The sequence below is a fragment of the Mus caroli genome, unplaced genomic scaffold, assembly GCF_978045245.1.
Source record: "Mus caroli unplaced genomic scaffold, Mus_caroli_1 scaffold_17, whole genome shotgun sequence".
Classification (NCBI taxonomy): domain Eukaryota; kingdom Metazoa; phylum Chordata; class Mammalia; order Rodentia; family Muridae; genus Mus; species Mus caroli.
In genome coordinates this window covers 19,407,451-19,435,333 of record NW_028227272.1, presented here as the reverse complement: position 1 = coordinate 19,435,333, position 27,883 = coordinate 19,407,451, and the positions used below count along the sequence as shown (strand labels likewise).

The following is a 27,883-nucleotide window of genomic DNA, read 5'->3' as shown; positions in this document are numbered from 1 at the left end:
AAGCAAAGATGCCAAATAAATGTAAGGCATAATGCTTCAGCAAGGACCAACACAGGATGTAAACCTGACAGCAGAGGGAGACAGACAGACAGACAAACAGAGCCCAAGCTGCTAAGGTGTGGAGATGGAGAGCAAGCAATAAGAATGGCAAAGAGGAGCCTGTCTTCATCTGCGTTTGCTTATGTTACAAAAAGAGAAAACAGGGCTCCCTGTGGCTTCTGGGTCAAAGGACAGAATGGTGGGAAGAGGGAAGGGCTTGGAGTCAGTGCTCCAGGTGATCTGTGTGCAGAGCTCTGGCTTTGACACGCATCTATGAGCATCTATGTGTACTGGCCTGTGTAGTCAAGGCAGCTGCCCTTGTGGGGTTCCAGTGTATCTCACAAGCTTTTCCTCATGATCCACCTTGTCCATTCTCCTGCCATGTTTGATTTCCAGTGTTGTTCTTATTCTAATGAAATACATACACACACACACACACACACACACTCACACGCACACGCACATGCACACACACTTTGGTTTACTCCCTTTGATATTTTCTCTCCTGATGTTTTCCAGGAGATGGATCAGATTGTGAGCCAAATGCTGCACGTTGCCCAGTACCTGGAGTGGGATCCCACGGAACTCAGACCTGTGAGTTTCTGCAAACACAGTTTTCTCCAAAGGGAGTGAGGCACATCTGGTGTGTCGATGCAAATGTTTGAATGCGTCTGTGTGGTACCCCAGATTCATCCTCATAACAGCTTCTTTGAAGCCCTACAGTTTGATCTCCCCTTTCTCCAACAGGAAAGATGCTTAAGGTATCAGGACGAAGTCTACACGTGGCAGAAACTGCAGTTCCCCAGCCTACCCAGCAGGGGCAACTCTATGATAGAAACTCAGAGAACAGAGAAGCTAGAGCCTAACATAGAGGAGTTGTCAATGGTCAGATGCTAATGTTAGCCACACTGGGGGACGCTATAACCAGATGCTAGATAAAAATACCTTCTATGCATCCCCTCCAGGCTTTGCTAAGGCGCTGGAATACAGCAATATTATTTCCATCTTAAGATGTGCCACCCAGAGCACAGAGAGCTGGGGTGAGCCACCTAAGGTCAGGACAGGACAGAGCTGGGCCTTGAACCCTGGTCTTTCTCACTGTTTTGCTCCCTTGCCATTCAACTCACTCTGAATAAGAAGGGCAATGGGTGAACCAGAAAACAACACAGGACAGAAGAGAGAACATAGAGCAGAGGCATCTAGAAATGGATGCCAACGGACCCTTTGTCGTTCTTTCGCTTCCACAGATACTGAAGGAGATGCTGCAAGGCATGGACTATGACAAGGATGGCTTCGTGTCTCTACAGGAGTGGATCAACGCAGGGATGACCACCATCCCTTTGCTGGTCCTCCTGGGGATGGATGACTCTGTAAGTCAGTAACTACATTCAGTGGCTCTGGATTCGGTCCTGTTGCTAGTGTCTGCCCCAGGCTTCCCGATGGGCAAGCCCCACCCCTCCTGCTGGCTCTAGGGAGCTCTTGCTTCTCATTCCTTTCACTTTGTGTGCTCAAAATCTATTCTTCCCCCTGACCACTCTTTGCTGCTCTGTTGCGAAGGGAAATTTTTTGTTGTGCTCACTGTGAGGCGACAGAGATAAAGCATTTGCCTGCAAGACACTTATTCTCACCCAGGCAAAGTGAAACAGAAACTTCACAGAGAAACTCATCTTTTCATCGAGTTAGGTCTTACCATCCTAGGAGAGGGGTCAGCAAAGTGGCCCTGCACACAGAGGCACTTAGTAACCTGAGTTGATTCCCAGAACCCGCATCGTGGAAGAAAAGAACTCACTTCCTTGCCATATGACCTCCACACACCATGATACAAATGCCCATCTGCCCCTGCCAATGAGTAAGTTCCATTAAAAATTTTAAAACTAGGAAAATGCAAATAATTAGCAAAGGAAGGAAGGGAGAAGAGGAACAGTGATCTGCCCCGGGGGCTTCTGTAAACGGATGCTGGCTTAACAATCAAAACAGATAGGACAGGTGTTTTTACCCCACTTTGTACAGGTGGAAAACTGGAGTGTACGTACTGAGAGAAACGAGCTAGGTACCTAGCTCCAAATTGCCCACACTTTCCAGCACCCTGCACTTTAGTCAGAGCAGCGAGAAGAAACCTTGGAGCATGCTTGGCTTATCCCTATGGAATAAGCAAAATTCTGAGAACTCGCTCTGTTTCCTATGTGGGGTGTATAGAGATTGAACCCAGGGCCTCATGCACGCTAGGTGAGCACTCTGCCACGGGTCCATCTCTCCATCTCTCTTTTTATGTTTTACTTTTGCATCAAAGTCTCACTCTGTTGCCCAGGATGGCCTCAAACTTGCTCTGTAGCCCAGACAGGCCATGCTGCTTGAGCTTATGATCCTCCTGATTCAGTATCCCAAGTGGCTAGGCTTACAGGCTTGCACACCAGGACTGACTTGATCATACATTCTGGCTCTGAGGGTTGCACAGGACATGGCTGAAGAGTCCTTTGTGACTCTTTCTCCAGAGCTTTCATTCTACAAACAGAGATCCAGCAAGGTCAAGGACTGGTCCAAGGGCACACACCTAAGCAGAGGCCCATCTGTCACACTCAGCCTGAGGACCTGCGTACAATGACCTCTTGCCCAGGGGCTACACACACAAGAACCCAAGAGCAAAGTAGACTGTTGTCAGTGCTCACTTGGAACTGGATCCCAAGAGATGCTCTGATTGGCTGCTGTTCTAACAGCAACAGGTTGTTGTCTTGGTTTGTTTTCATTTGGGGGGACAAAACTGGGACCTTGTAAGCATAAGGAACCAACATCTGTTCGTGTACTGAACTTGCTAGTGTTCAAAGCACCACCGACATCTTGTATGGAAGGAGCCCAACCTTCAGAAGGCAGCTGGCAAAACCTGTATATTTCTTTACCTCCTTTCTGGGGTCAGACACCAAATCAGCCTTGCATAAAACTGGAATTCACATCCAAAAAGTGGAACACACACACAAAAGTACATTTTTTTTTATATTAATCAAAAGCCTTCTGTAAACCTATTGTAAATGTGTACTAAGCAAGTTTTAATAAACAAGTAACCTACGGGCCTCTACAGGGAGCCCCACCTGGATGGCTGCTGCAACTTTTGTGCCAGTTTCAATCACACATGACCACGGAGAACACTTAGGGATCTCTGTGCACATCCCCTGTCTCCTGATAAAACTGTAGCGATGAAGTAAAACCTGGCCAGAAACGAATGAACCACACGGTGGTGCTAGGACACAAGCAGAAGCTGTGCCCGAGCCATTTGCTTCTTGGAGCTAAGAAAGGCAGAAAGGCGGGGGACTGGGCTAGATGGGGGTGCTTTCAGATAAAAGGATGATTAGCTGAGGAATAAGCAGGTCTCCTGATGAGGTGCTAAGTTTCCGTCTGTCCAGGAAGATCCTTGGGGAGGTGGTGGAGAGAGATGTGAAGAGCCTACAGATCAACCACTGGCTCTGTCACTCATCTTTCCTGTGGCATTGGCCTAGTTACAGACTCCCTCTGAGTCTGTTTTCTTATCTGTTTACTAGTAATGAACTTACTGCTCCCCCAATAGTTTTGTACCCCCTCAGAACTTGGTACAGATTGGAATCTGGCAGCTGACTGGAATAACATTCATCATCATCAGTCCTTGAGGCCAAACAGATAAATAAATTGCCTCCTAGTATTCAGTTATATAGATGTACTACAACTTTAGTGATCTGGGCATGGTTAGGACATTTCCTAGTCTTCAGTATTTGAAATAATGCTGCATCTGACCAGCACAGTAATGTTCATCTGTTTTCTCAAAAGTTATTTAGACTGGCACTCAAGGAGGGATGTTTCTGAGTCATTCTATAATCATTAAAGACTCTTAAGATAGACAGGTAAGATAGATAGATAGATAGATAGATAGATAGATAGATAGATAGATAGATAGATGATAATTGATAGACGATAGATGGATAGATGATTAGACAGATGGATGGATAGATCAATGGATGGATGACTAATATATGATAGGTAGATAGACAGATAGGCAGGCAGACATGTCAAATTGCTCTTCCATTATACTTCTGGCATCCAGATAGGAGAGGGCTTATTTTAGCTCCCCCCAACCCCCCCCCCCACTTCTGTTCAGATGCTCTTTCCTTTTGGATGTGCTCATTTTCGAAAATATACACTAAGAATTTGTTAGTGAATCTGAGTAAGTTATCCTCCAAGTATGAGAAGAGAACATAGAGAAAAAGCCGCACCTGCATGAGGCAGCCTCTGGCTCCCAGCGGGGATCCCAGCTCCGTGTGTCTCACCATCACTACCCCTGCAGGGCTCCAAGGGCGATGGAAGGCATGCCTGGACCCTGAAGCACTTCAAGAAGCCCACTTACTGCAACTTCTGCCACGCCATGCTGATGGGTGTTGGGAAGCAAGGCCTGTGCTGCATCTGTGAGTAGCCGTCCTGCCGCCTTTCCCCTTGGGCATGCTCAGTGGGTCCATTCCAGGCAAAGGCCAGGCCTTTCTGCTTCCCAGGTGGTGGGATTGCCCTAATGTTTCAACAGCAAGGCCTCTGCAGCCTGCTTTGGGGCTAGTTGAGTCAAAGGAACAAGATGTTTGCTGCTGTTCAGGTCACAGGTCATTGTTCCTGTAGAAAATTCATATTAAAGCCTGTCCATAAATTAAAGGTAACTCATGCTAATTGTGGCTGTGTTCCTGGCCAACGATCATTTCATATGTGTTCAGAGAAGCTTTCTAGTTAGTTAAGAACATATCTTATATCCTAGAAATCTGATGAAAAGTAAAAGTATATGTTTATTTCATTTTGTAATCCATTTGGTAGAGCTAGAGGGGAAAGCAGGGAAAAAATCACAAATGAGGGATCAGATCAGAACTAAGAAGGGGAACGCAGAAAGAAATAGAAAGAAGGAAGGAAAGAAGGAGAAAGGGTGATGTCTGGAAAGTGGGGAGCAAGAGGAGACAAGGCTAAAGACAGAGGCAACGGAGGGGCCAGAGAATGTGGGCACAGAGTTCTGCCAGCCACCTCATGGCCAGATAGCAGACACCAGCTGGTACCTCATGACCAGATAGCAGACAGTACCAGAAGTGAGCAGGCTGAAGAACAGGGCCACCGATCTCCCCAGACACCACTCCCCCTGCCTCCAGGCCCCAAACATCAGCTTGTCAACATGTTCTCATTCCTGTTGAGCCTGAGACCCCTTGGTCCTTTGCTAGGTACACAACCACAGTTACAACAATGATGACAAATTTCGGAATCACTAATCGACCCTTGTGCATGGTGCTCTACACAAATGCCCCACTTATTATGGCAAAAATCCCTGCCCCGGAGAGAAAGGGGGAAAAAATCTACTGTGTGTGCATCTGACAGAGAATCCTGAATGTCCAAAGGATACAAATTACTCAACATGCTTCAGGCTGTGGCCAGTAGCATCCATCAGCCCAGGGACCACAGGCTTTCTGTCCACTTGCTGGCATCCCAACATGAGATGCTGATCATCTGTCCCTCCCCGTCCCTTCCAAGCTCACACCTGCAAAGTCACTCACTGTCATCAAAGAAAGGTGGTATGAAGAGGCAGAGGTGGGGAGAAGGGTAGCTGCTCACATGGCACAGGGTCAGGTTTCTGCTAAGCCAGGCCAGCTCTAGAAGGAGAAGCAGGCCTTCACTGCAATGTGTATACACTGAGGGAGGTTAATGTATAAATTCCCTTGGTGGCATTCATAAGCACTGTCCTTTTGTCTTTTTTCCAGACTGTAAATATACTGTCCACCAACGCTGTGTATCCAAAACCATTCATGGATGTGTGAAAACAAACTCCAAAGCCAAAAGGAGTGGCGAGGTTGGTGACACCTATGGGCTCATTCTACTGCATGCTGCCTCGGGGGCGACACATCCATCATCCCAGATCCCTGTGCAGAAAGGGGCTCAGAGAGCTTTCTCCTGTTCCTTTTCTGCCTCGAGGACCCTCCAGCCATCTCACTCATCCATCAATCCATTCAGCATCTCCCTGAAGCCCACTGTGTGCTAGGCGCCGTACCAGGGCATCCATGGGTTACGAGAAACAGTATCCAGTCTTCTCAAATTCTGCACAGGTTAGGACTCTAGATAAGTTTGTGAGCACAGGGCAAAGCCACGAGGTGTGTGCCACCGTAGGCCTCGTGGAATGTGCAGTTGAAGCCTGAAAGGGGGAAAAAAATCACAAAGGAGGTGGCACTGTTTGTTCTTTGAACCAGGAGAGCTCCACAAGGCACGGAAGAGGGCAGAGCATTCTAGCAGAGGGGGCTCTCGTGGACAGGCACAGAGATGTGCCTGACCATGGCCTGGACTCGATTTGGAATATCTGGTCAGAAGATAATTACAGGGAAGGGCAAGGAGCTGTGTTCACAAGGTGACGAGGTCCTACCTGGAGGAGGGTTTTCAAGACCAGCTCCAGAATTAGAAAGCAGTGCAGGGTCAAGGGAGAACTTCAAACATGAAGAGATGGTGACACTTCTAATTATAGGATGCTTTCTGAGCTTGGTATAGGAGGGAAAGCAGAGGGAAGAGGATTCTACCAGCAGTTACAGCAGAAGTCAGCGCTGCCAGAGGCAGAGCAGACCAGGTCTGTTCCTATGCACCCTCGTAGGTCTGGTTGTGTCTGAGTGTCCCCAACAGACTCCACTAACCAAGGTAAACAAAGGAAGGAAGGAAATTCAAAGGCAGTTCTTTGTGAGGCTCAGCTCTAGGACTTGGGCACGAGGATGCCAAGATGAGACAGCAGGAGGTAGGGGAAGCGCCCAAAGCTCTCCTGGCCTTTGGGTGGGGCTCTGTGCTGAGTCTAGAACTAGATTGCCCTTAAAACTGGGGGCTAGCCCATCCACACTGCAGCTGAGGAATAGGAACTGAGAGATGGTTAGAAGGTGGAAGACCTCCTGGGAGGAAGGCTTGTCACAGGACTCCTCATATGCATGCCCCATAACCACTGCATGCCTCACTCCCCATACACATGCTCCATGCCCATGCCTGGCTTCCACCAGGGCACACAGTGGGCCTCCTATGCTCAGGCCTCTCTCGTTATCTGACACAGAGAGCAGGGTGACACGGCTAAGGGCCCGGTAGAGCACATCCACAACCCTGTGAGCCTGCAGGGACAACCCAAGTCTCTTGCCATTTCTTCAGACCCCAGACAGGTTGAAGAAAGCAACACAGTGTTGGGGCAACCAACCCTGAGTCCATAGACCGGGCTGTGGGTCCCTGGGTGACTACTCACCAGTTGGAACCCGGAGCCAGTCATTCACTTCTCTGAAGCCTCTACTTGTCCCTCTGCAAAATGGAAACAATAATCTCAGTGCATAGTCTGTGTAACCATGTAGAATTCAAGTTCACAAAGTGACTTCTTTGTCTACCTCACTGATGCGGCTGAATGTAAGAAGCTACAAATCAAGTGTGACGCGTGTTTTGGAGCAATAAATTAGTAAAATTATTCTGGGTGAATAGCGCCACACAATTTGGCTGCTAAGAAATTTAAAGCACTTATTCTTGTTTAATGCAAATATGGATTATATCATGTAAATATTTCATGTGTTTCTAATATAGTATTTGAACTTGAGCATTTTGAGATATGCCCCCACTTTCCCACATCTTCCTGTGGTGCTTCAGGACACCTTGGTGGGAAATTTCAAGTTCTGTGGCATTCCAGGGGGAGAGATCTGAGTGCGGAGGCTCCCAGGCAAAGGCTCAGAGGTTCATGATTTTGTTAACAGTATGCATACAAACACCATCACCACCACCACCACCCCGCCCTGCCCTAGTGGCATTTCCCAGCCAGGTAGCTCAGCACCCGGGGCGGCATTCCTTCATTCAGAGTGCGGGATGGGCACTAAGATTTCTACAGAGTCCTCAGGTGACTTGTAACAGCCAGCTGAGGAGGCAAAGGGAAAGGAAGTAAGTTAACCAGAGAAGTGCACCACAGAAGCCTCCCAGATGTGCAGTTCAATGTATCCCAGAGGTGCCTCATGCTGTTGTCTAAAGAGGAGGGGCCAGAGACTCAGATAGGTCCAGAAACTGGCCAAAAGTTAGCATGCTGTGACGTGCAAAGTCGGTGACTCCCGCGGAGCCCTCCGGCTTCCACTGCACCACACTGCTTCCCGGAAAGGGGTCCGCAAGAGGACAAGTCTCAACAGCGAGTTCTAGACAGAGAGATGCAGGCGAGCTGCTACTTAGATGCTTGCCTGCTGGGGTGAGAGCTAGGACAGGCAAAATGGAACCACCGGTTTAACCTGTTTTGCTTTAGCATAGCGGTGATCAGGCAGGTGGAGCTCTGCATCCAATAAGCTTCCACACTGAGGAAACAGGGCCCTCTGGGCTCCTCGCGCCGCCCACTTCTTTGTAGCCCTGGGCCCAGGGGCGTGATTCCACTGCCTTCCCTGGTATCCTTCCCTTCCCTCCCACAGGTGATGCAGCATGCGTGGGTGGAAGGGAACTCCTCCGTCAAGTGTGACCGGTGCCACAAAAGTATCAAGTGCTACCAGAGTGTCACCGCGCGGCACTGCGTGTGGTGCCGGATGACGGTGGGTTGGTGCCCAGGATGGCCCTACTTCTTTTCAGTGTGGGTTTTGTTCGAGCTGTAGCCTGGGGTAGTGAACATCCCTCCGGAGGGCAAGTGCAGAGTGAAGGGCTGAGGCTAAAAGGCTAGCCCAGAGCCCCCGGACCCATTCAACCTGCTGCCTTCCTACTGTACCTCAGCTGGGAACAGCCCGTTAAACCTGACCGTCCTTCGCCCATGGCTGCGGTAACCAGTAATTGAGAGGTTGGGAGAGGGATTAAGGAGAGGGATTAAATCCTGGAAAGCCCCCTCTAACCTTAGAGTTAGACTTTGGTCCAAAGGCACATTCCTCTCAGCAGCACTCTTCCTTGCTCAGGGGCCTGGTCTTGCTACTGCCAAGCTCATGCCAGAGTTCACAACCATTCTCAACGTGACAGGTGCCACAGAGCTGCCCAAACTTCCTCCCAAAGCCAATTCCAGGCTGTGTAACCCTGGCTAGGTATCAGCCCTAAAGGGGAGGCTCCTCCAAGCCAGACAAAGCGCCTCTCACGATGCAGGGGTTCCGTTGATGGTTTCCTCCAGCCTCCCACGGGTTTCTCAGAGGTAGCTGTCCTTCAGAATTTCTAACCCAGAGATCCAGAGACAGCGATATAGAACCACTCAGGGTGCCACACTCGAAGCACAGCTCTAGGTGTCATTTCTGTGCCCCTGGGAGACATGCTACATAATCACACATACTCAACAAACCTGCCAAAGCCAAAGGCAACAGTGCTCCAAGACGCAGGGGCACGGGACAGCTCGCTTCCCCAGAAAAATCTCGACACACCGCCTTCCTACCCCGTGTCTCCTTGGTCACTTCTGCTCATCCTCGCCTTCATTTTTCTCTCCAGTTTCACCGCAAATGTGAATTATCGACAGTGTGCGACGGTGGGGAACTCAAAGACCACATTTTGCTGCCTACCTCCATATGCCCCGTCACCGGAGTAAGTGGTCCTGCCCCCACCAGGGCTCTGGCTTTTCCAGGTTCAGGGGTCAGAGACGGACAACATTTACCACTTTACCCCACCAATTCCCAGGGTTTTTGCTTTGGTGAGTGATTAAAAGACGTTAGTGCTATACCAGTCAGACTGAACTAGAAAGCTCTGACACAGCAGCTTCCGACTGCTGCTTCCAGATGTTCAGAGCATCCCTTCTAAGCATCCTTGAGGCAGAGCCCAGCTCAAACAGCCACCTGTGCTTGGCCAGGTTTCTTAGCCTCTCATCCTTGCCAGGTTTCTCCTGTATTCTCTCAAGGGCTTGCACCCAAGGGTCTCAGACATATCTGGAAACAAATGAAGCTCCCGGTACTACCACCTGAAGCCTTTCCTGCCTCTGAAGACAGCACTTCCACCTTTAAAGTGTTGCCAAGCCCCGCCCACCCTTCCTTCTCACCCTTGACTGGAATAGATACTTTTTTTTTCCCCTCTCATTTAAAATCCTATAAGAAAATCACCACTTTGGAAATCTATTTGTCAGTTGCCATTAAGTTAGAAACATACAAACTTCCTATCACGAAAGCTCTCTTCCTGTGGAAAAATGCAAGCATTTATTCCATCAAAAGACAAATTCCCAACTACTCACAGAGCAGGTGAATAAGCCGAGATCACGTGATAAATGACTGCAGTGTAATGAAAAAGGCAAAACCCCCAAAGTGGAGATGCTCAAAAATATAAAGCTAAACAAAACAACACAAAAGTTGGGTGCACACCAGCATCATTATCCTCTTGGGAAAGTTTGAAGATATAGGAAAGCCAATGCTGTCTGCACAGGCAGCACACATGCACACACATACACACATGCACACGTTCCCACACACACTATATTGTACCACATCACACTGTTTGCTAGACAGATTGCAATAGAATAAACAATGAACTTTGGAACAAAGTCGAATAAGCCAGGAACGGCAGCCACACCATGGTGTCAAGTCCCGCTGCGCAGGAAAGCTGAGTGTGAGGCCTGCCTTCTCACAGTTTTTAAAGCCCTCAGCCAACAAACCAGACTCCTGCCCAGTTCATTCCTTACTGTGTCCTTACCACGTCCCAAGGTTACCGTCATCACCAGGAATATAATCGCAGGTTACAGTGATCACGGGCCTGCGGAAGCCCAAGAAACCTGAGGGGTGTATCCTTTCCTCACGGTTTTCTGCCTGGCTGAGCTCTTTGCTGTGACCACCATTTGTTTTAACACTTTCATCTCCTCTTGTCCTTGGAGTAGGCTTTTTCCTCTTCAAAGGTTGTTTATGTTCTGTCTCCCAGGACCGGCAAGGAGGGAAGTCCGATGGCAGTGTGGCCGCCAAGGGTGAACTTGTAACTCAGGTAACACATGAATGGGCACTCAACACTCATTTTAAGTGGGTCCAGAGGCTGGGGCAGGGAGAGTGGGGCCTGGGTTCCAAAGAAATGCATCCTAGCATTTGCTTTCTTGGAGGCCAGTTCTGTCACAGGAGGACATTTACCTGGGCTTCTAGGGTTAACCTTTGACTGCCACCAAGTAGACAAGTAGCAAGCAAGGTGATTGGCTGATGCCATGATGCCATTGATGGTCTAATTGGCTTTTTCACCTCTTTAAGAGAAAGTTACATGAAACTGCACCTTGCAGACCTCCTAAACAGTAACGAATATGTGATGTAAAACCAGACAATGAGTTTTCTACCATTATCCATCTCTCTGGAACACAACCTAGCAAACAAAGCAGACCAGATTCAAAGATTCTCAATCCTTAAGTGTGTTTTTAAGACCTCATTTTACATCACTAGAGAGTATTTTTTCATGTCCTCCATGAAGTTCTGAGGAATGCAGAGAAGGCAGCCTGATGAGGTACAAAGACTATCAGAACAGGAACTAGGAGAATAGAGCCTCATCCTTTGCCTCTGAGCTTACGTTTCCTTCTGTTAAGAGTGGGCTTAGCACCACTAGACCGCCTGCCTCCCCCAGTGCTGTAAGACTGGGATCATGAGATTGTGTGCTTTGAAATTACAAGGTCAGTTGAGATTGATGATGCAAGATGAAACCGATGTGGGCCACAGCTGACGAGGATGCTCCAGACCTTCCTCATGCTGTGGTGACTCCCCAACCATCACGTGACATTGTTGCTTCTTCATAACTGCAATGTTGCTGCTGTTATGAATCATAATGTACACATCTGATATGCAGGATATCTGATATGCAACACACATCACCCCTCATGGAGCATGGCCCACAGGTTGAGAACCACTGCTCTAGAAGCTCAAAAAGGAAGGTTCTAGTGCTTGCTTCGGCAGCACATATACTAAAATTGGAACGATACAGAGAAGATTAGCATAGCCCCTGCGCAAGGATGACAGGCAAATTCGTGAAGCGTTCCATATTTTTTTTTGCTGAAAGGACCCAGATATAGCTGTCTCTTGTGAGACAATGCTGGGGCCTAGCAAACACAGAAGTGGATGCTCACAGTCAGCTATTGGATGTATCACAGGGCTCCCAATGGAGGAGCTAGAGAAAGTACCCAAGGAGCTAAAGGGAACTGCAACCCTATAGGTGGAACATTATTATGAACTAACCAGTACCCCAGAGCTCTTGACTCTAGCTGCATTTGTATCAAAAGATGGCCTAGTAGGCCATCGCTGGAAAGAGAGGCCCATTGGACTTGCCAACTTTATATGCCCCAGTACAGGGGAATGCCAGGGCCAAGGGGTGGGGGTGGGTGGGTGGGGGACTGGGGGGGGGGAGTGTATTGGGGACTTTTTGGATAGCATTGGAAATGTAATTGAGGAAATTACCTAATTAAAAAAAATAAAGTAAAAAAAAAAAAAAGGAAGGTTCTAGATACCTGTACAAGAGTCCAGATACCACAAAGAAAAGGATCTAGACATATAGAAGAGAACACACACACATACAGTGGGGGGGAGGGAGAGAGAGAGGGGGAGGGGGAGGGAGAAAGAGGCAAGAGAGACAAGAGACATAAGTTGTCCACACTGGCATCAATCTCACTGGCAGGTCCCATGCAATATGGGCTATGGAGTACTTTAATATCATCCCCCAGACGTAAGGGCCTACACCCTGGCTCCAAAATGCTTCTGAGTATCACACAATTACCCTAGGAGACAAGAGAATTAAGATCATAAACAACAAACACTGCACTTTGCAAACCTGTAAGTTGTGATAGGTGTGAAGTTTAAAACTAACAAATGCAGGCATTAAATATTGACCACGAAGCCAAGCTGTATCTCTGTGTGGGAATATCATTCCGCTGAATCCGCAGAAATTGACTGCGTGCTCACTGCTGTGTCAGGCACCATGGGACTCACAGAAGCTCCTTCTGCTCTCAGTGTTTCCGATCCACTCGGAGGCCTGAGATTTCACCAACAAATGAAAGATAAAAAAATAAATGCAAAGAAAGAAACATAAACCCTCCAGGATATACTACACAGGTGACATTGCAGTAGGATATACTACACAGGTCACACTGCAGCAGGATACACTACACAGGTCACATTGCAGTAGGATATACTACACAGGTGACATTGCAGTAGGATATACTACACAGGTCACACTGCAGTAGGATATACTACACAGGTGACATTGCAGTAGGATATACTACACAGGTGACATTGCAGTAGGATATACTACACAGGTCACACTGCAGTAGGATATACTACACAGGTGACATTGCAGTAGGATATACTACATAGATCACATTGAGTAGGATATACTACACGGGTCACATTGAGTAGGTATAGTACATGGGTCACATTGCAGCAGGATATACTACACAGGTCACACTGCAGCAGGATACACTACACAGGTCACATTGCAGTAGGATATACTACACAGGCCACATTGCAGTAAGATATACTACCCGGGTCACACTGCAGCAGGATATACTACATGGGTCACACTGCAGCAGGATATACTACATGGGTCACACTGCAGTAGTTTTTAGTTGCTCTGGTTGAGGGCCAGGTTACAGAGGTGATGGCCATGGGCTCTTCTGGATTTTTTTAAAGAAAGGTTTTCTCTGTAGCTTGGCTGGCCTGGAACTCACTTTGTAGACCAGGCTGTCCTAGAACTCATAGACACACACCTGTTTCTGCCTCCCAAATGCTGGGATTAAAGGCATGTGCCACCACTTCCTGGATTATTCTGGATCTCTTTAAGAAGTTACAAAGGAGAGAGTATTTCGAGCCATAGGATAAGAGCAAAAGAGTGTGAGCATGGCTAGACACACTCACTGGAGGATGGCAACAGGGACTTCTCACTGGAGGGTGCCAGCCGGCTGCTAGGCTGGTCACTGTGGGACAGGAGGAGCAAGGAGAGCGCAGAAGAAAGGGGTGAGGCTGAGAAGTCTTAGAGATTCGGGTCAGATTCTGGGAGCATCAGGGTGCTGTTACAGGTGCGTTAGGAGTGGCCTGAGATGTGGTGTCCCAGAAAGGAACTGGAGTGGGGTATGGAGGATACAGTGTGGGTAGGAAAGGCCTCAAAGGCATGGGGATCATGGTGGCTGTCAGAGAAATTCTAAGGGAAGGACTTGGCAGGTCAGGATCTCCCCCTGGATGCCCAGCTGAGTAACCAACCGGAAAAGGACATTCCAAGAGGAACGGCTAGGCTTATGGAAAAGACAAGCTGTGTGGGCCTGCTAGTGTGGTACCATTATTGAGGTAACCTCAGCAGTGACTGAGAGATCAGAAGAGGACAGACCCCACAGAGAGGAGGAAAATTGGGTGTGGCCATAAGAATTTGGATAGTGCTGGGCCCTGAGCACCCCAAGGGCATTCATTGATGTTGTCAGATGTACCCTCTAGACCTGTGGTTCTCAACCTGTGGGTGGAGACCCCTCGGGGTCACAAACTAGACACCTTGCATATTAGATATCTGTATTGATTCATAACAGTAGCAGCACTACAGTTATGAAGTAACAAAATACATTTGTGGTTGGGGTCATCACAACATTAGGAACTGTATTAAAGGGTTGCAGCATTGGGAAGGTTGAGAACTGCTATGCTAGACTATTTTGATCTCGTGTTGTAGGCATAATTTGAAGCGGGTGTCATCCCCCCCATCTCTGATCCCGACCTCCAACCCTTATTGCCATTAACCCCCCTTTAAAAGTCCCTTGGGCTGGAATCAGCCATGTCTCCCCCAGGAAGCTCAGCCGGCAGACAAACAGCCCCCCTCCTCTCCTCCATGCCTGGGCCTGCTTCCCATCCACCTTCCAAAGCTGTCTCAACACCTGCTTTCATCTCATGTCACGACTGAATAAAGCTCACATCTCTTTCTTCTCATTTTTAAGTATAAGATCATCCCTAGCCCGGGGACGCATCCTCTGCTGGTCCTGGTGAACCCCAAGAGTGGAGGAAGACAAGGAGAAAGGTAGGTCCGCTTTTCTTTTAAATAGGCTGAAACAACCTGACCCAACCCCCTTCCTTCCCTCAGCCCCAACATAGTAGACTGTATAGTCAAAAAAACATGGGCCAGGTGAGTTAATAGCCCGTGCCTCAGTTTCTGCCCCTGTGACATGATAGCAATGATATTACCTCTCACAGGTTACCTTAAGGATTAGAATAGACTTAGTGCTTAGCCTTGGACCTGCCACATGAGCCCTGGTGAAGGTCGCCAGAATCAAGTTCTAAGGGACCTGTTTTTTCCTAAGCCATCACAAGTCTCTTCTTGGTTTAAAAGACTTGGTGAGGTTCACCTGCTTAGGACTACCTGGCCTAGCCCCAACCCCACCGTATCAGTGAAGGAAATGGGGTTTGGGCGAAACTGGAGTAAGCTCAGCGGGGTGGGAAGACATGGGGGGCAGGCAGAAGCATTCTGCCGCCCAGGCCTGCTCAGTCTGGGAAATGAGCAGATGGTACAGAGAGCAGGAATTCAGGCTTAGAAAAAATAAAATTAGGTAGGGCCCAAGCCAAGTACTATGAGGACCCCACCTCTATCCAATGGCAAGACACCCTCCTAGCCTGACCTAGTCTCAAGGTAGAGCCTAGAAACCAAACCCAGACATAGCCATTGCCTCCAGCCCCACCTCCTCCTGCATGTACTCTTATGAGGATGCTGGGCCCACTCCTTGGGGGCCTTCAGCACCTCTGGACAGTCAACAATAGATGGAATCACCCTACTTAAACCATGCAGAATACCCAGAGGTCTCTAACAGGAAGGAAGCTATTTAGGACAGCAGTCCTATTCTCTCCCATAGCAATAAGCAGTCCATAGGGTGGGGCTGGAGTCAGATGGAGGGGCAGCTTTTGGCCAGATGGAAGGATATGGGGATGCTAGGTGTACTGGGATAGCGGGTCTGCACCCATCACTTCCTGGCTTAGGTTTAAACAACTGGCAGATTTCACCACAGATGGGTCCAAAGGTACTTGCCCCCATGTGACTACTACCCTACCATTTCTCGCCTCTATTGTGTTTTTTCCCCCTGTAGAATTCTTCGAAAATTTCACTACCTGCTCAACCCCGAACAAGTTTTCAACCTGGACAATGGGGGACCTACACCAGGGTATGGACTCTGCCCTGCTTTTGTCTCTGAAGAAAACACCTTTCTTTGTCTCCTGGCTTTTTCTGCCCAGCCCTCACCTTGACCCTGGTTCTTGTTTAGGAAGTTGCCCTGTCTACCTTGTCTCTGAAGGAGGTATTGATGTCAGAGAGAAACTATGACCCAGTCATTGGACGGACAGGGAGGTCACACTGCCGACTTCCTTGGACTTCCTTGCAAGGCTGATATCGTCATAGTGTGTTTAATGATGTCTTTCCGTAGATTGACACATTCACTCCAAGTCTGTCATGTCTTTTGCTATGGGAGCATTTCTGTCATCGAAAACATTCTTTCCCTGAATTACCCAGCTTTTCAGAGATTACACATCTCCTAACCCTTTTCCCACCTCCCTGACCCCTGTTAGAGGGGAGGGGGCAGGACCTAGATGGCTCGTCTGAAGGTCTGGTGGGTGGAGCTGGCCTTGATGCCATTTAACCAGTCATAGGTGGTGCCCTAGCGCCACCTGCTGGCAGCTCTGCCAGCACCATCTTCCACATCTGGTCTGAGCTTTCACACTTCCTGACCTGCATTTCTACTCTAGAGTCATTGAGATTCCTCCAAGGGGGCTGGAGTAAGGTGTCTAAAAATGGAACCTGTCCCTGTCTTTCCGTTGTCTGGCACGGGGATTATTTATAGAAACGGAAGCACAAGACCCAGTTAAAAGGAGAACGACACACAGGTGCACATTCACCAATCTGTAAAATTTACTCAGAAGTCGGTCCAGACTCTCCCAGTTGCCACATAGCCTCGTGTCTACCGGTTACTGCTGGTTACTGCCAGTTACTGCCGGATAGCACCACCATGTACCAAAACATCAAGTGCCTTTTCGGCCCTGCTCTCTCCTAGGGTATTTCAGGAGCACAGCCTTCTCGACCTTTGATTGGTTTTCCTGTGGGTGACAAGCTCATGGCCTACTTCCAGGGCTGCTGAGCCCAGAGCACCTTCAATGTGCCTGTTTATCTGTATGCAGACAGGCCGTCCAGTGGAAGGGAGCCTCTACTCAGAATGTACTGCCTGGAGGAGAGCGGGGTTCTGCAAGAGAAGGGAGAGAGGATAGTGACTTGCCAACACAGGCATCCGTGCTCAGAGCGCCCCTGGGACTCCTCAGACCATCTGTCTGGGAAGAGAGACATAATGACACCTCAAGGTGTCCATGGGTCACATTTTCCCCCAAAGCAAGGGTTCTTGGCTTTTTCTGCCAAGGACTCCAGTCACAATCTGGTAGAGTATGAACTCCATCTAAAATAATGTTTTCTAAAGCATAACATGAAATAATATGTGATTTCCAGTGAAGCTAATTATGTTGAGAAGTGGTTACCCAAAACTAAAAAGACAAATTTGTGGTATGTAAGAGAATGTCTTCTGTCAACACACTAAACAACAACACCCATAGTCAGGTTCAATAATGACTGTAAACTGAAAGCCACAAGCTACAGAAATGATAGCATGGAACCTACAGTACAGCCTTCCTGAGGTGTTGAAACAGCTGTTATATACTCAGTGACAAAGTTGCAGGTGCCATTGAAGCCTCTGTGGTCTGCTGTCTACATTCATAATTGAAAGAAATGCTAAGTGTCAGTTAGAGATCAGAGAAGATATTAACATTATATTTTCTCTTCCAAGTTCACAAACCTCTGAATTATAGCCACAGACTCACCAGAAGGTCAGTGGATCCCAGGTCCTGCTCTTCCGGCTTCATGCTCCCAGGGAAAATGGGGTCTCACTCCCCATGGCAGGGGGCCCTCAGAGGAGAAAATAAAGACCCAGATAATTAAGTGAATCTCTCTTAAGGAGGTAGTACTAGAGGCAGCAGTCAGGAGAGTCTGAGAGGAGTCAAAATATTAGGGATGCTTTGTGTTGTTGCCAAAATGTGAAAACTGAGAATTCCTCAAATCATAGAGGAAGTCTCAAAAGTGGTTTTCTGCATGCTGAATGTTGGGTCAGATTCTCCTTCTATTAGGAAGTCAGCACCCCACATACATATACACACACAACTGATTCTTCTCCGTCGTTGGGAGCACTACACAGTAAATTCTGGTTCCAGAGTGCTAAGTGACTCTTCCGATCCTGAAAGAACCTGATTCCAGGGACTGGGGAGGACCAGAGGTGTCACGTGCTAAGACTGTAATGTAGCTCGTTGATAGTTTGTTTGATATGCTGGGCACCAGGGTTCAATCCCCAACACCACACTCACAAATGCATGTACACAGGTACACAGACACACACACACACACACGTATGCATGCACTCACTGCACACTTGATACGTGTTGAAATAATAACAATGTTAGTCACCTAATAACAAGACCACTGTGGCCTTTCTTTCCAGATTGAACTTCTTTCACGATACCCCAGACTTCCGCGTCCTCGCCTGTGGCGGAGATGGGACAGTTGGCTGGATTTTGGATTGCATTGGTAAGGATGGCCAGGAAGGCCTTTCCTTGTTCTTTATAGTGAGTAGGTGTGAAGTCGTCAGAAGGCAGTGAACTAAAGAAGGAGCAGAGCCATGCCTTCTCCATCCGGGTGCCTACCCTTGCTTGGACTGCTGCTTGATTAGGGATCTGCAGTGAAGAGTTTTCATCGTAGACTTGGTCTTCAGAAACATGTGTGTCAGAGGCAGAGCAGTACCAGTACTGCTGGGCAGTAGCAGAACCAGATGTATTAGAAGCAGGACTGGAGATCCAGGTGGAGCCGGGGTGATGTTAAATAAAGGGCAAGAAGCTAAGCGTGGCAGATCTGCTTAGGGATGAACATCTGGAGCAGGAGTCCAGAAAGCACACCTGGAAAGTGCAGGTCAGTACAAGCAGAGGACTGCCATGCCGAGCTGTGTCCCACATGGAGAAGGCAGGGGAGCAGGCTGGAGGGCTGGGGGCCTGAGGTCTAGCCTAGCTCTGCCTGGATCCAGAAAATGATAGTGCCTATCTGTGATACTTAGGGATGGGGTATAGTTAAGACCTAGCCCCTGCTGAACCAAGGTAAAGTCTGCAATATAGAACACCAAGGCAGGAAAGCTACCAACGGAGGCACTGGGGTGGGCAGGCATCAAAGAGGGGCAGGACCAGAGCCATGAGCCCAGGGCTGTTTCACAGCATCTGTCAGTCATTACAAATGCTGCCTGGAATCTCTATGGGCCAAGCCCTCTTGGAGTCAACTAGAGATGCCGCCAAGGAACAAAGAGGCCAAATTACTACCCTAATGGAGCCCACCTTCTGGAGCTGTGGCTCTCAACCTGTGGGTCACGATCTCATGGGAGATGAAATGGCCCTTTTATGGGGTTCCCTAAGACCATCAGGAAACACAAATCATGATCCCTAAGAGTAGCAAAATTAGAGTTATAAACTAGCAACAGGAATAATTTTGTGATTGGGAGTCACCACAACATGAGGAACTGTATTAGAAGGTCTCTACATTTGGAAGGTTGAGAACCTCTGATCTAGAGGAAAGACCCAGGCAACAGAGAAATGAGGGAAATGGATAGAATGTCAGGGTAAACATACATGTAAAAAGGGAGAGACAAAGGAAGAGGAGGTGTGTGGGGTGTGATCTAAGAGAAGTCAGGGAAGACCTCACAGGGTAGGAAGGGATGCTAGTTCTAAAAACGGGAGGGGGGAAACCTGAGAATAGGCCAGATGAAAGAAACAGCAAGGGCAAAGGCCCTAAGGTAGGAACAGGTGGCATATGTAAGGCACTAGGTAGAATGTGGCTTTTGGGGGGCTGCTGGGTAGAGTATGGTTTTTAAAGGAGGCAGAGCCAAAGCATCAAGTGGCATTGAAAGAGATATGGCATGCTAAGAGATGAGGGCAGGAGCAAGACACTAGTCAGGAGGTTCCCACAGTGAGAGGTGACCAGTTCAGAGCCACAGTGGAAACAGGAAGATATGAGAAGTACGTAATTCTGGACCCCAGCCAAATCAGGCAGGGAATGTGAGGCCTTCAGGGCAGGAGGAGAGAAGGTACACCTGCCACCTGCTGTTTCTCTGTGAGCCATGCTTTGGTTTCAGTGCCTCCCAACAAACACACCAGATATACACACATACACATAACACACACATCAGACATACAAGTATCAGATACACATATCATACATATAACACTCATCACACACGCACATGCACACATACATCATACACATACTCATCAAACATACAAGTATCAGACACACATACACATCACATACATATAACACACACATCAGACATACACTTATCAGACATACACACATACATATAATCAATCACACACATAATCAGACATACACGTATAAGATACACACACATCACACACATCATGTACACACCTCATACACATCATTACACATAACACACATCACATACACCATATGCATACATATCACACACACATCAGACATACACATATCAGAGACACACATCATGTACACACCTCATACACATAATTACACATAACTAACACACATCACACACACACACACCAAATGCATACATAACACACATATATCAGACATATACATATCAGACACACACACATCCCTCTCTTACACGCACACAAACATATCTCTCTCACACATACACATCTTTCACATACAAACACATCTCTCTCACATACAGAGAGAGAGAGAGAGAGAGAGAGAGAGAGAGAGAGAGAGAGAGCTCTGCTGCCACAAACTCTGAAGTTTGTGGGACATGAAAGTGTCCTCCATCCAGGAGCCGTGGGAGGGAAGGTGGCTCCTGGCTGCAGTACCAGGTTCTTCACAGCTCCCTCTGCCCCATCAGAGGAAGAAAGCAGCCCTCGGTAAAACACTGTATGGAATCCCTCTGCTGAGGACACAGGAGACAGATGTAGCTAGGGGGAGAGAAAGACGATGCAGTGAGATGAAAGATGGACTTTTCCACACAGGTCAGTGACTCCTCACAGATCCTACTGAGCAAAGATAACTGCGAGCGAGCTCCTTTCTTCATTCACTTAAGCACTAGTGCCTGATCTCCACTGCCCCACTGAGGCTGTCACCCCGCCTCCCCTGCTGTGGCCATAACGCTCTGCCTGATATCAGTGGGTCTGTGGTGCACAGAAAAGACACCAAAAGCTTCCTGTGGTTCCTCAGGAAATGACAGATTCTTCTGATGTCATCTCCCTCTTACCCTTCTCTGGGGGGATTGCAGACACCCGGCCCAGCTCAGACCCTCAAATGTAGCAGTCTTCCTCCCCACATGAGCCTTGTCCAAGTGATCTTCCCATCTGAAGTGCTCCCCAGCCTCGACTGAAATGTGGCTTCTTAGGGTGACCTCTCTTGCACACCAGACAGCCACAGTCACCTTGTAACAGGACCGCCCGCCCCTTTCCCTTTCCAGTCAAAGGTACAATCATACACTGTGTGTACAAAGATCTCACACTGAGAACCTGACCGTGGCCACAACATCTGGCAGGACTCAGTGGATCCAGATGCAGATGCCATGGCAAATGAAACACACTCTTCCATGGGGTTACAGTCCATTCAGGGGAGAGAGTGTGATAGGGTCACCAGGCTCCGATACTCCAGGTGCTTAGGAGAGTCTCCAAATGCAGGCCTGGTCTGGCTTCTCTGCTGAGACTCAGGAGTGTTAGAACTGAGAACACTTCAGGATGGTTTCCTGGTGAAAAGTTAGGTGTGCTGAAGGTGAAGCCTAGGAAGATAGGCAGAGCCTGGCATGCAGAGGAAGCTGTAACACTGGCAACACAAGGCACTAGCGTGGAGGATCTGGGCCCATGCACTGCCTTCTGTGGAAAGCACACTTGGAGGGTGGACCTGCAGGGGGAGAGAGAAAAGGAGGCTATGGAACCGGAACAGTGTGGATGGAGATGGGGATAGGGAGAGGAGGTTGCTGGGAAATCTGTTAAGGAGATAGCTCAAGTGCTGGGTAGATAATGGGAAAGGGGGGAGATTAGGATGGCACACAGACTCCTGGGCTCAGTGCTATAAAGATGGCTAACCTGTCAAGGTGGTGACCACAGGAGAAGGGACAGACATAAAGAAACAACTGCCCTCCAGGTAATGTGGATAGCATGTTCAAGGAGTGAAGAGGCTCCAGGCATGTGACAGGAAAAATCAGGCATTGCATCTCTCCATGTTCCACTTCAGCCCATCAGTGGTAATCTCAACCCTGAGACCAGCCACTTTGAGCACAGATCAGGCTTTTGGCCCACTCTACCCAGGAGGCCCCAGTGTGAGCTCCCTCCGCCCCCACTCATGGCGAATGTTAAGGAACCATGTAGGGCAGGGTTTGTGTACCTGCCTCCTCAAAGCCCAAAGGTGCCTGTGTCTCCCTCTTCAACCCTCTCTGCTCTACCGACATGCTGAAGACGACAGGCAGATTTTCCGCTGACCGTTCGGGCTCCCGAGCAAGCAGAAAGGAGAAAATAATAAGAGTCTGTATTCAGGAAGGTGGCAGGGGTTGTGAGAGAATAAGCTGGGTTTGTGGGTGTCAGGTAACACCTGGAATGCTTTTCTACTTTAGCACAGTGTTGTGTCTTAAGCTGTACAATAGAAATAACTTTCAGTGAGCTTGGTCAGCTTTCTAAATACCCCACCATCCCCTACTGTCACAGACATGTCTCTTTCACTCTGCACTGTCTAGCCCTTAAAGACAACAGAATGGACTTGGAGCCAGAGATCCATGTTGGATCCTGGCTCTGGAATCACTTCTCCGTGTACCTCCGTCTCTGCTAGATTGCTGTGGGCAATTAATGGAAACTAGTGTTGGTCATCATTCTTCATGATGACCATGGTTAACTGTTGACCAACATGAACCAATGTTTTTGAGGTGTGTGTTGTCACCTTGAAGAACAGAATTCGGACATGTTTGGGGTAAATAGGGGCAAATTCTAGGGAGACAGATTTAGCTCAGTCTGAAGATGTGATTGACAGCTTCGGCAAACGTGTAGCAGCTAACACACTGCGAATGCTGTAGATGGCCTCTGCAAAGGGTGTGTTCTCCATCACAGGAGGGATTCTGTGATTACGGTGAGGGCGGGGGAGAGCAGGTGAGAATTATAAGATAATACAATCATCTGTAATCATGTGGCTTGTCTGATCTTTCATGTGGGTTGCAGATAAGGCTAACTTCACAAAGCACCCACCCGTGGCTGTCCTGCCTCTTGGAACAGGGAATGACCTCGCACGATGCCTCCGCTGGGGAGGAGGTAAGGCTGCATGTCCCGGATGCCACACTAGAGCCAAGCATTCATGTTCTTAGGGACACCGCCCCAGCAGGACGTGGTCAACCACAGGGTACAGACAGGTCTCACCTGTCCCTTCCTGATGTTCATTCCGATACCTGAGTTTATTAAACAGAAGTTCCTGCGTAAAATTCCTCCCTCCTCCCTTCTGAATTAGGATTCAGAATGGAGACTAAAATGCATACCAATTACAAGACTCCAGGGACATCTCGATTACCAGACTCCCAGGGCAGTGGCCTTTCCTTCTGAAACCCTCCCTCCCCAAGTTGAATAGGGAATGCTGATGGCTTTTAGAGCATTGGTCAAGAACTTTGCAAACAAGACCAGGCCAGGCCAGACCAGCCAGTACCCATGTTCTTGCTTGGTCGATGAAGCAGAAGTCAGACCTGAGGGTTAACTATACTATCCACACATTGCGGACCTGGGATGGATCTGCTGTCCTCTGCACACAACTTCCCAGCCATGCGGCTGACAAGTCTTTCCTTCCCTCTTTTCCTTCTTTCCTCCCCCCCCCCTTTTTTTTCCTTTCAATTAGTGGGGTATTTACGGTATAAAATAATAAGTTTTGTTAAGCCCTTTTATACATGTTTATCCTGGTCTTTGATTTTATCTACCCACCCATACCTTCTTTTGTTCCGTATCCTATTACCCCGTCTCCTCTTCCAATAGGCTTCTGCCTTAGGGTTTGACTGCTGTGAAGAGTCACCATGACCAAGACAACTCTTATAAAGGAAAGCATTTAATTGGGACTGGCTTACAGTTTCAGAGGGTCAGTCCATTATCATCATGGTGGGAAGCATAGCAGTGTGTGGGCAGACATGGTGCTGGAGAAGCCAAAGGTTCTACACCTTCATCCACAGGCAGCCGGAGACTTTCACACTGAGTGTAACTTGAGCTTATTTGAGACCTCAGAGCCCACCCCCACAGTGACACACTTCCTCCAACAAGGCCACACCTCCTGATAGTGCCACTTTCTCCCTATGGGCCAAGAATTCAAACATGAGTCCATGGCAGCCATCCCTAGCCATACATCATTCTACTTTCATGTCTGGTTGGTGGGTGGGTGGATAAATGGTGATAGGTAGAAGATAGATAGGTAGATAGATAGATAAACATATGTGCTTAATCTTTATCCTACATATGAAAGAAAACATATAATAATACCTAAGTCTAGCTATTTTGCTTAACATAATCCTTAGTTCTATCCATTCCTACAAATAGCATAAGTTCACCCATCAGCCCACTCACTCTCCAGGGCTGGCTTCAGCTCCGGACCATGACTGCCTCTAGCCAACACGTATTCTATACCTTGCTCTCAGGCTTCCAACTCACACCCAAATGTTTGCTAATTACTCCTTACTGTCCTCCCGCTTCTCTCTGGATCAGAGAACATAGGTGTCTCCAGCCCAAAGACACCTAGAAGTATTCTAGCCACAAATGCCTAAAAACATACTTGCTCTGCATGAGCAACAGCCTTGCCTCTCCACTCTGGTGGTACATACCATGCCTGTGTTCATAGGTTACGAAGGGGGCAGCTTGACCAAAATCCTGAAGGAAATTGAACAGAGCCCCTTGGTGATGCTGGACCGTTGGTACCTAGAGGTCATGCCCAGGGAAGAGGTGGAGAATGGAGACCAAGTCCCATACAACATCATGAACAACTATTTCTCCATTGGTGTGGTAAGTTGGCCATCAATTGCTTTTCTGCATGACCAACAAGTGTCCGTTGACCCTTCCAGACCTCTACTCCTTGTCTGTTCTCATTGTCCCTAGCCCTGACCTGCAAATCTGGCATGGTGTGGCCACCTTGAACCCATAGACATTCTATCCCTGGACTGTAGAAGAAATTCTTACTCCTGCCATTTTAGCTAACAGGAGAAAAGACTGAATTTTTCTTTGTATATATCCTTCAGCTAATTAAGGAAAACAAACAAGAGATAAGGCCAGGAAGAAACCCTCACGTGAGTGTGAAGATTTGAGAACTCTGACCATGAGGAATGGCTGCTTGCCTGGACCAGGCTCGGCAGACTTGCCTTGGGCTCACTCGCCTCCACCCAGCCCAACCACACATACTCTAAGAGCTTCATACACACCTAGGAGGGTTCTTCTGTTGCTGCCTCTCAGGCTGAGTCCACTGTGACTCCATACAGCCCTTATCACAGACCATCAGTGTTCTCCATGTATTAGACGGAAGGGCTTAATGTGCCTGAATCCACCCTCCTATGTACAAATGTATGCTTGCGTGCACCAGTACACATATGCACACACACAGTGCACACGTGCAGATGTGCGCGCACACACACACACTCACAAACACACACACTCACAGATGGACAGTGCCGTCTGTGCTTCCTTCCATCCTCCAGTCTAGTTAGTATAACTCAATCAGTTTGCCACACTGAACTTAGCTCCAAATTCAGAGTATGCACTGTTTCCTAGGTTGTTGGGAACAATATGATGAGTGGTATTTTGTTTGGTTGGTTTTGATTTTATTTATTTATTTACTTACTTACTTACTTACTTATTGAGACAGGATTTCTCTGTGTAGCCCTGGCTGGTCTAGAACTCACTATACAGACCAGGCTGGCTTCAAACTTAAGAGATCTGCTTGCCTCTGCCTTCCAAGTACTGGGACTAAAGGTATGCACCACTACCACTCAGTTTGAGTGTATTCTTTAAAAAAATAAAATAAAATAAATGCATTTTGCCTACCTGTATGTCTGTGCCAGGTACCCACAGAGGCCAGAAGAGGGCACTGTACCCTCTCCAACTAGAGTTACAGATGAGTGTGGTAGCTGCCATGCAGGTGCTAGGGGTTGAACCCAAGTCCTCTGAAGTAACAGCCAGTGCTCTTAACCACTGAGCCATCTCTCTAGTCCCCACTTCTATTCTTAAATTTATCTGGGGCTTGAGATGGTGGTCCAGGGAAGGACACCTACTGTGTGTTCTCTTCAGTGGCAGGCTTATGTAGTCATTAGCACAGCAGTCCTTAGCCCTTGGAAAGGATCAGGGCTCCTGAAGAGCAATGACACACCCCCTTACCCTCCTGTCCCCAGGCTAGCCCTGGGTCTGAGCATCCTTCCTTCCCTCCTTCCTGTGTGTGAGATTGTTTAAGCCACTGTACATATGAGCTCCTCCAGGCCATCCTCTGGCACCAGACTGAGGGGTGGGTGGTAAGGGTGTGGGATGGAGATGGGGGTCTAAAAGACAGCTCCAGGGGATATCAGGTTTAATGAAGGCGGTGTTTTACTTTTTAATAAGGCTAAGACTAGAAAAATAACGATCTTCCAGTTACAACAGGTTTGTAGAGTTACCACATCTGCAGTGGGGTTTTTTGTTGTTGCCTGTTTTATTTTGTTTTTTTCCTGGTGTTCTGAGTGAAGAACAGTTTCAGGCAAAGGGGTTTGCTTTCATCTTCTCACTCCTACACTCCTGCGCTCATTGCTATGACTGAAGCAAGCAAGGCATTGTGGGTCCAGGGTATAAGACTGAATGTGGAGGTGGTGCACTAGGGGTTCCTGCATCCTAACTGGCTTATCCCCCTCCTCACCCCCACAGTCCCCAATTTATCTACCCAAGCCCTCTTTCAGGACCACCTGCAGGGATGGTGCAGAGACACACACACACACACACACACACACACACACCCTCAGATCTTTTTCCTGCCATAACCATTGTATAACGCACTGGTGTTTACTGAGTGCCTGTGGTGCACCCAGGCCAATTATCCTATTTCCCTGTTGCCTTTGTGTGTATTCCAAGCCAGTGTGTTGGGATCTTGTGCCTGCTCAGCTGTGGGCTCTGCACAGTACACACCCACCCTCATCTTCACACAGCTACAAGCTGTGGAGTAAGGAAGTTCTCCAGATCCAGAAGGAGAGAGCTCACAGCACCTCTTTTAAAACATGGAAGTTCCTCTCTGCACCAGATTCTGATTTGTAATCTGACTCCATAGCTCTCAGCCAGGTCTGTGGCTCTGCATTTTTAACCAGCCCCTGGGAGCATTCTGATGCTGATGACCCTGAGTGAGGCCTCAGAGAATGGAGACAACACAGGAGCAGAATGAATACAGGAAGTGGGTTGGAGGCACAGATATTAGGTAATGAAGGAGAGGGACACAAAAAAAGAGAGGAAGCTGGCCACAGGACAGACAGACAGATGGACAGGCTAGGCTGCCCAGGAGCTTCCAGTAGGCAGGTTCAAGCATGGCTACCATTAGAACCTTCAATACATCCTCCCTTTCTGCACACAGCTCTGGCTGGAAGGACCAGAGTTCCCAGTACCTGCCTGTCTCCACTCAGTGCCCTGTAGACAGCCTTCCCTCAACTAGATACCCAGGCCCTAAAAGCAAGTGCAAGCGCTAGGAAACATGGTTTCAATGCATTCTTCCAGGAAGAAGGAGGGAGGGAGTCACCGAGGGAGTGGGGAGGAAGGAAAGAAGAAGTGAATTGCCCTCCAAGGAACAGCATTGGAACAGAAACCCATCACCTTCAGGGGGCCACCACGCTTCCCCACCTGGCCTAGTCTGGCTCCAATACTCCAAGGGTATCTATCCACTGTTCTTTTCATATACCTTTAGTTTG

The 27,883-nt window shown here is 48.3% G+C and overlaps 1 protein-coding gene and 1 non-coding gene across 3 annotated transcripts in view; both read left to right on the top strand.

Annotated features, from left to right (window-relative positions):
- The window catches only part of Dgkg (diacylglycerol kinase gamma), a 190,404-nt gene that overhangs the window by 77,345 nt on the left and 85,176 nt on the right, over nt 1-27,883 (top strand). Inside the window, exons 8-19 of one of the 2 annotated variants that reach the window (XM_021184691.3) lie at nt 559-633; nt 1,287-1,409; nt 4,346-4,463; nt 5,781-5,869; nt 8,463-8,579; nt 9,445-9,537; nt 10,852-10,911; nt 14,864-14,943; nt 16,001-16,075; nt 18,440-18,525; nt 23,175-23,264; nt 24,820-24,980. In XM_021184691.3, coding sequence (XP_021040350.1) covers nt 559-633; nt 1,287-1,409; nt 4,346-4,463; nt 5,781-5,869; nt 8,463-8,579; nt 9,445-9,537; nt 10,852-10,911; nt 14,864-14,943; nt 16,001-16,075; nt 18,440-18,525; nt 23,175-23,264; nt 24,820-24,980 — 1,167 coding nt within the window. The remainder of the gene's footprint in view (nt 1-558; nt 634-1,286; nt 1,410-4,345; nt 4,464-5,780; nt 5,870-8,462; nt 8,580-9,444; nt 9,538-10,851; nt 10,912-14,863; nt 14,944-16,000; nt 16,076-18,439; nt 18,526-23,174; nt 23,265-24,819; nt 24,981-27,883) is intronic. The other variant, XM_021184692.3, reaches the window with a different exon arrangement.
- Nucleotides 11,840-11,946, top strand: LOC115029677 (U6 spliceosomal RNA). Its single transcript, XR_003835226.1, has one exon. It is a non-coding gene; the product is annotated as a U6 spliceosomal RNA (small nuclear RNA).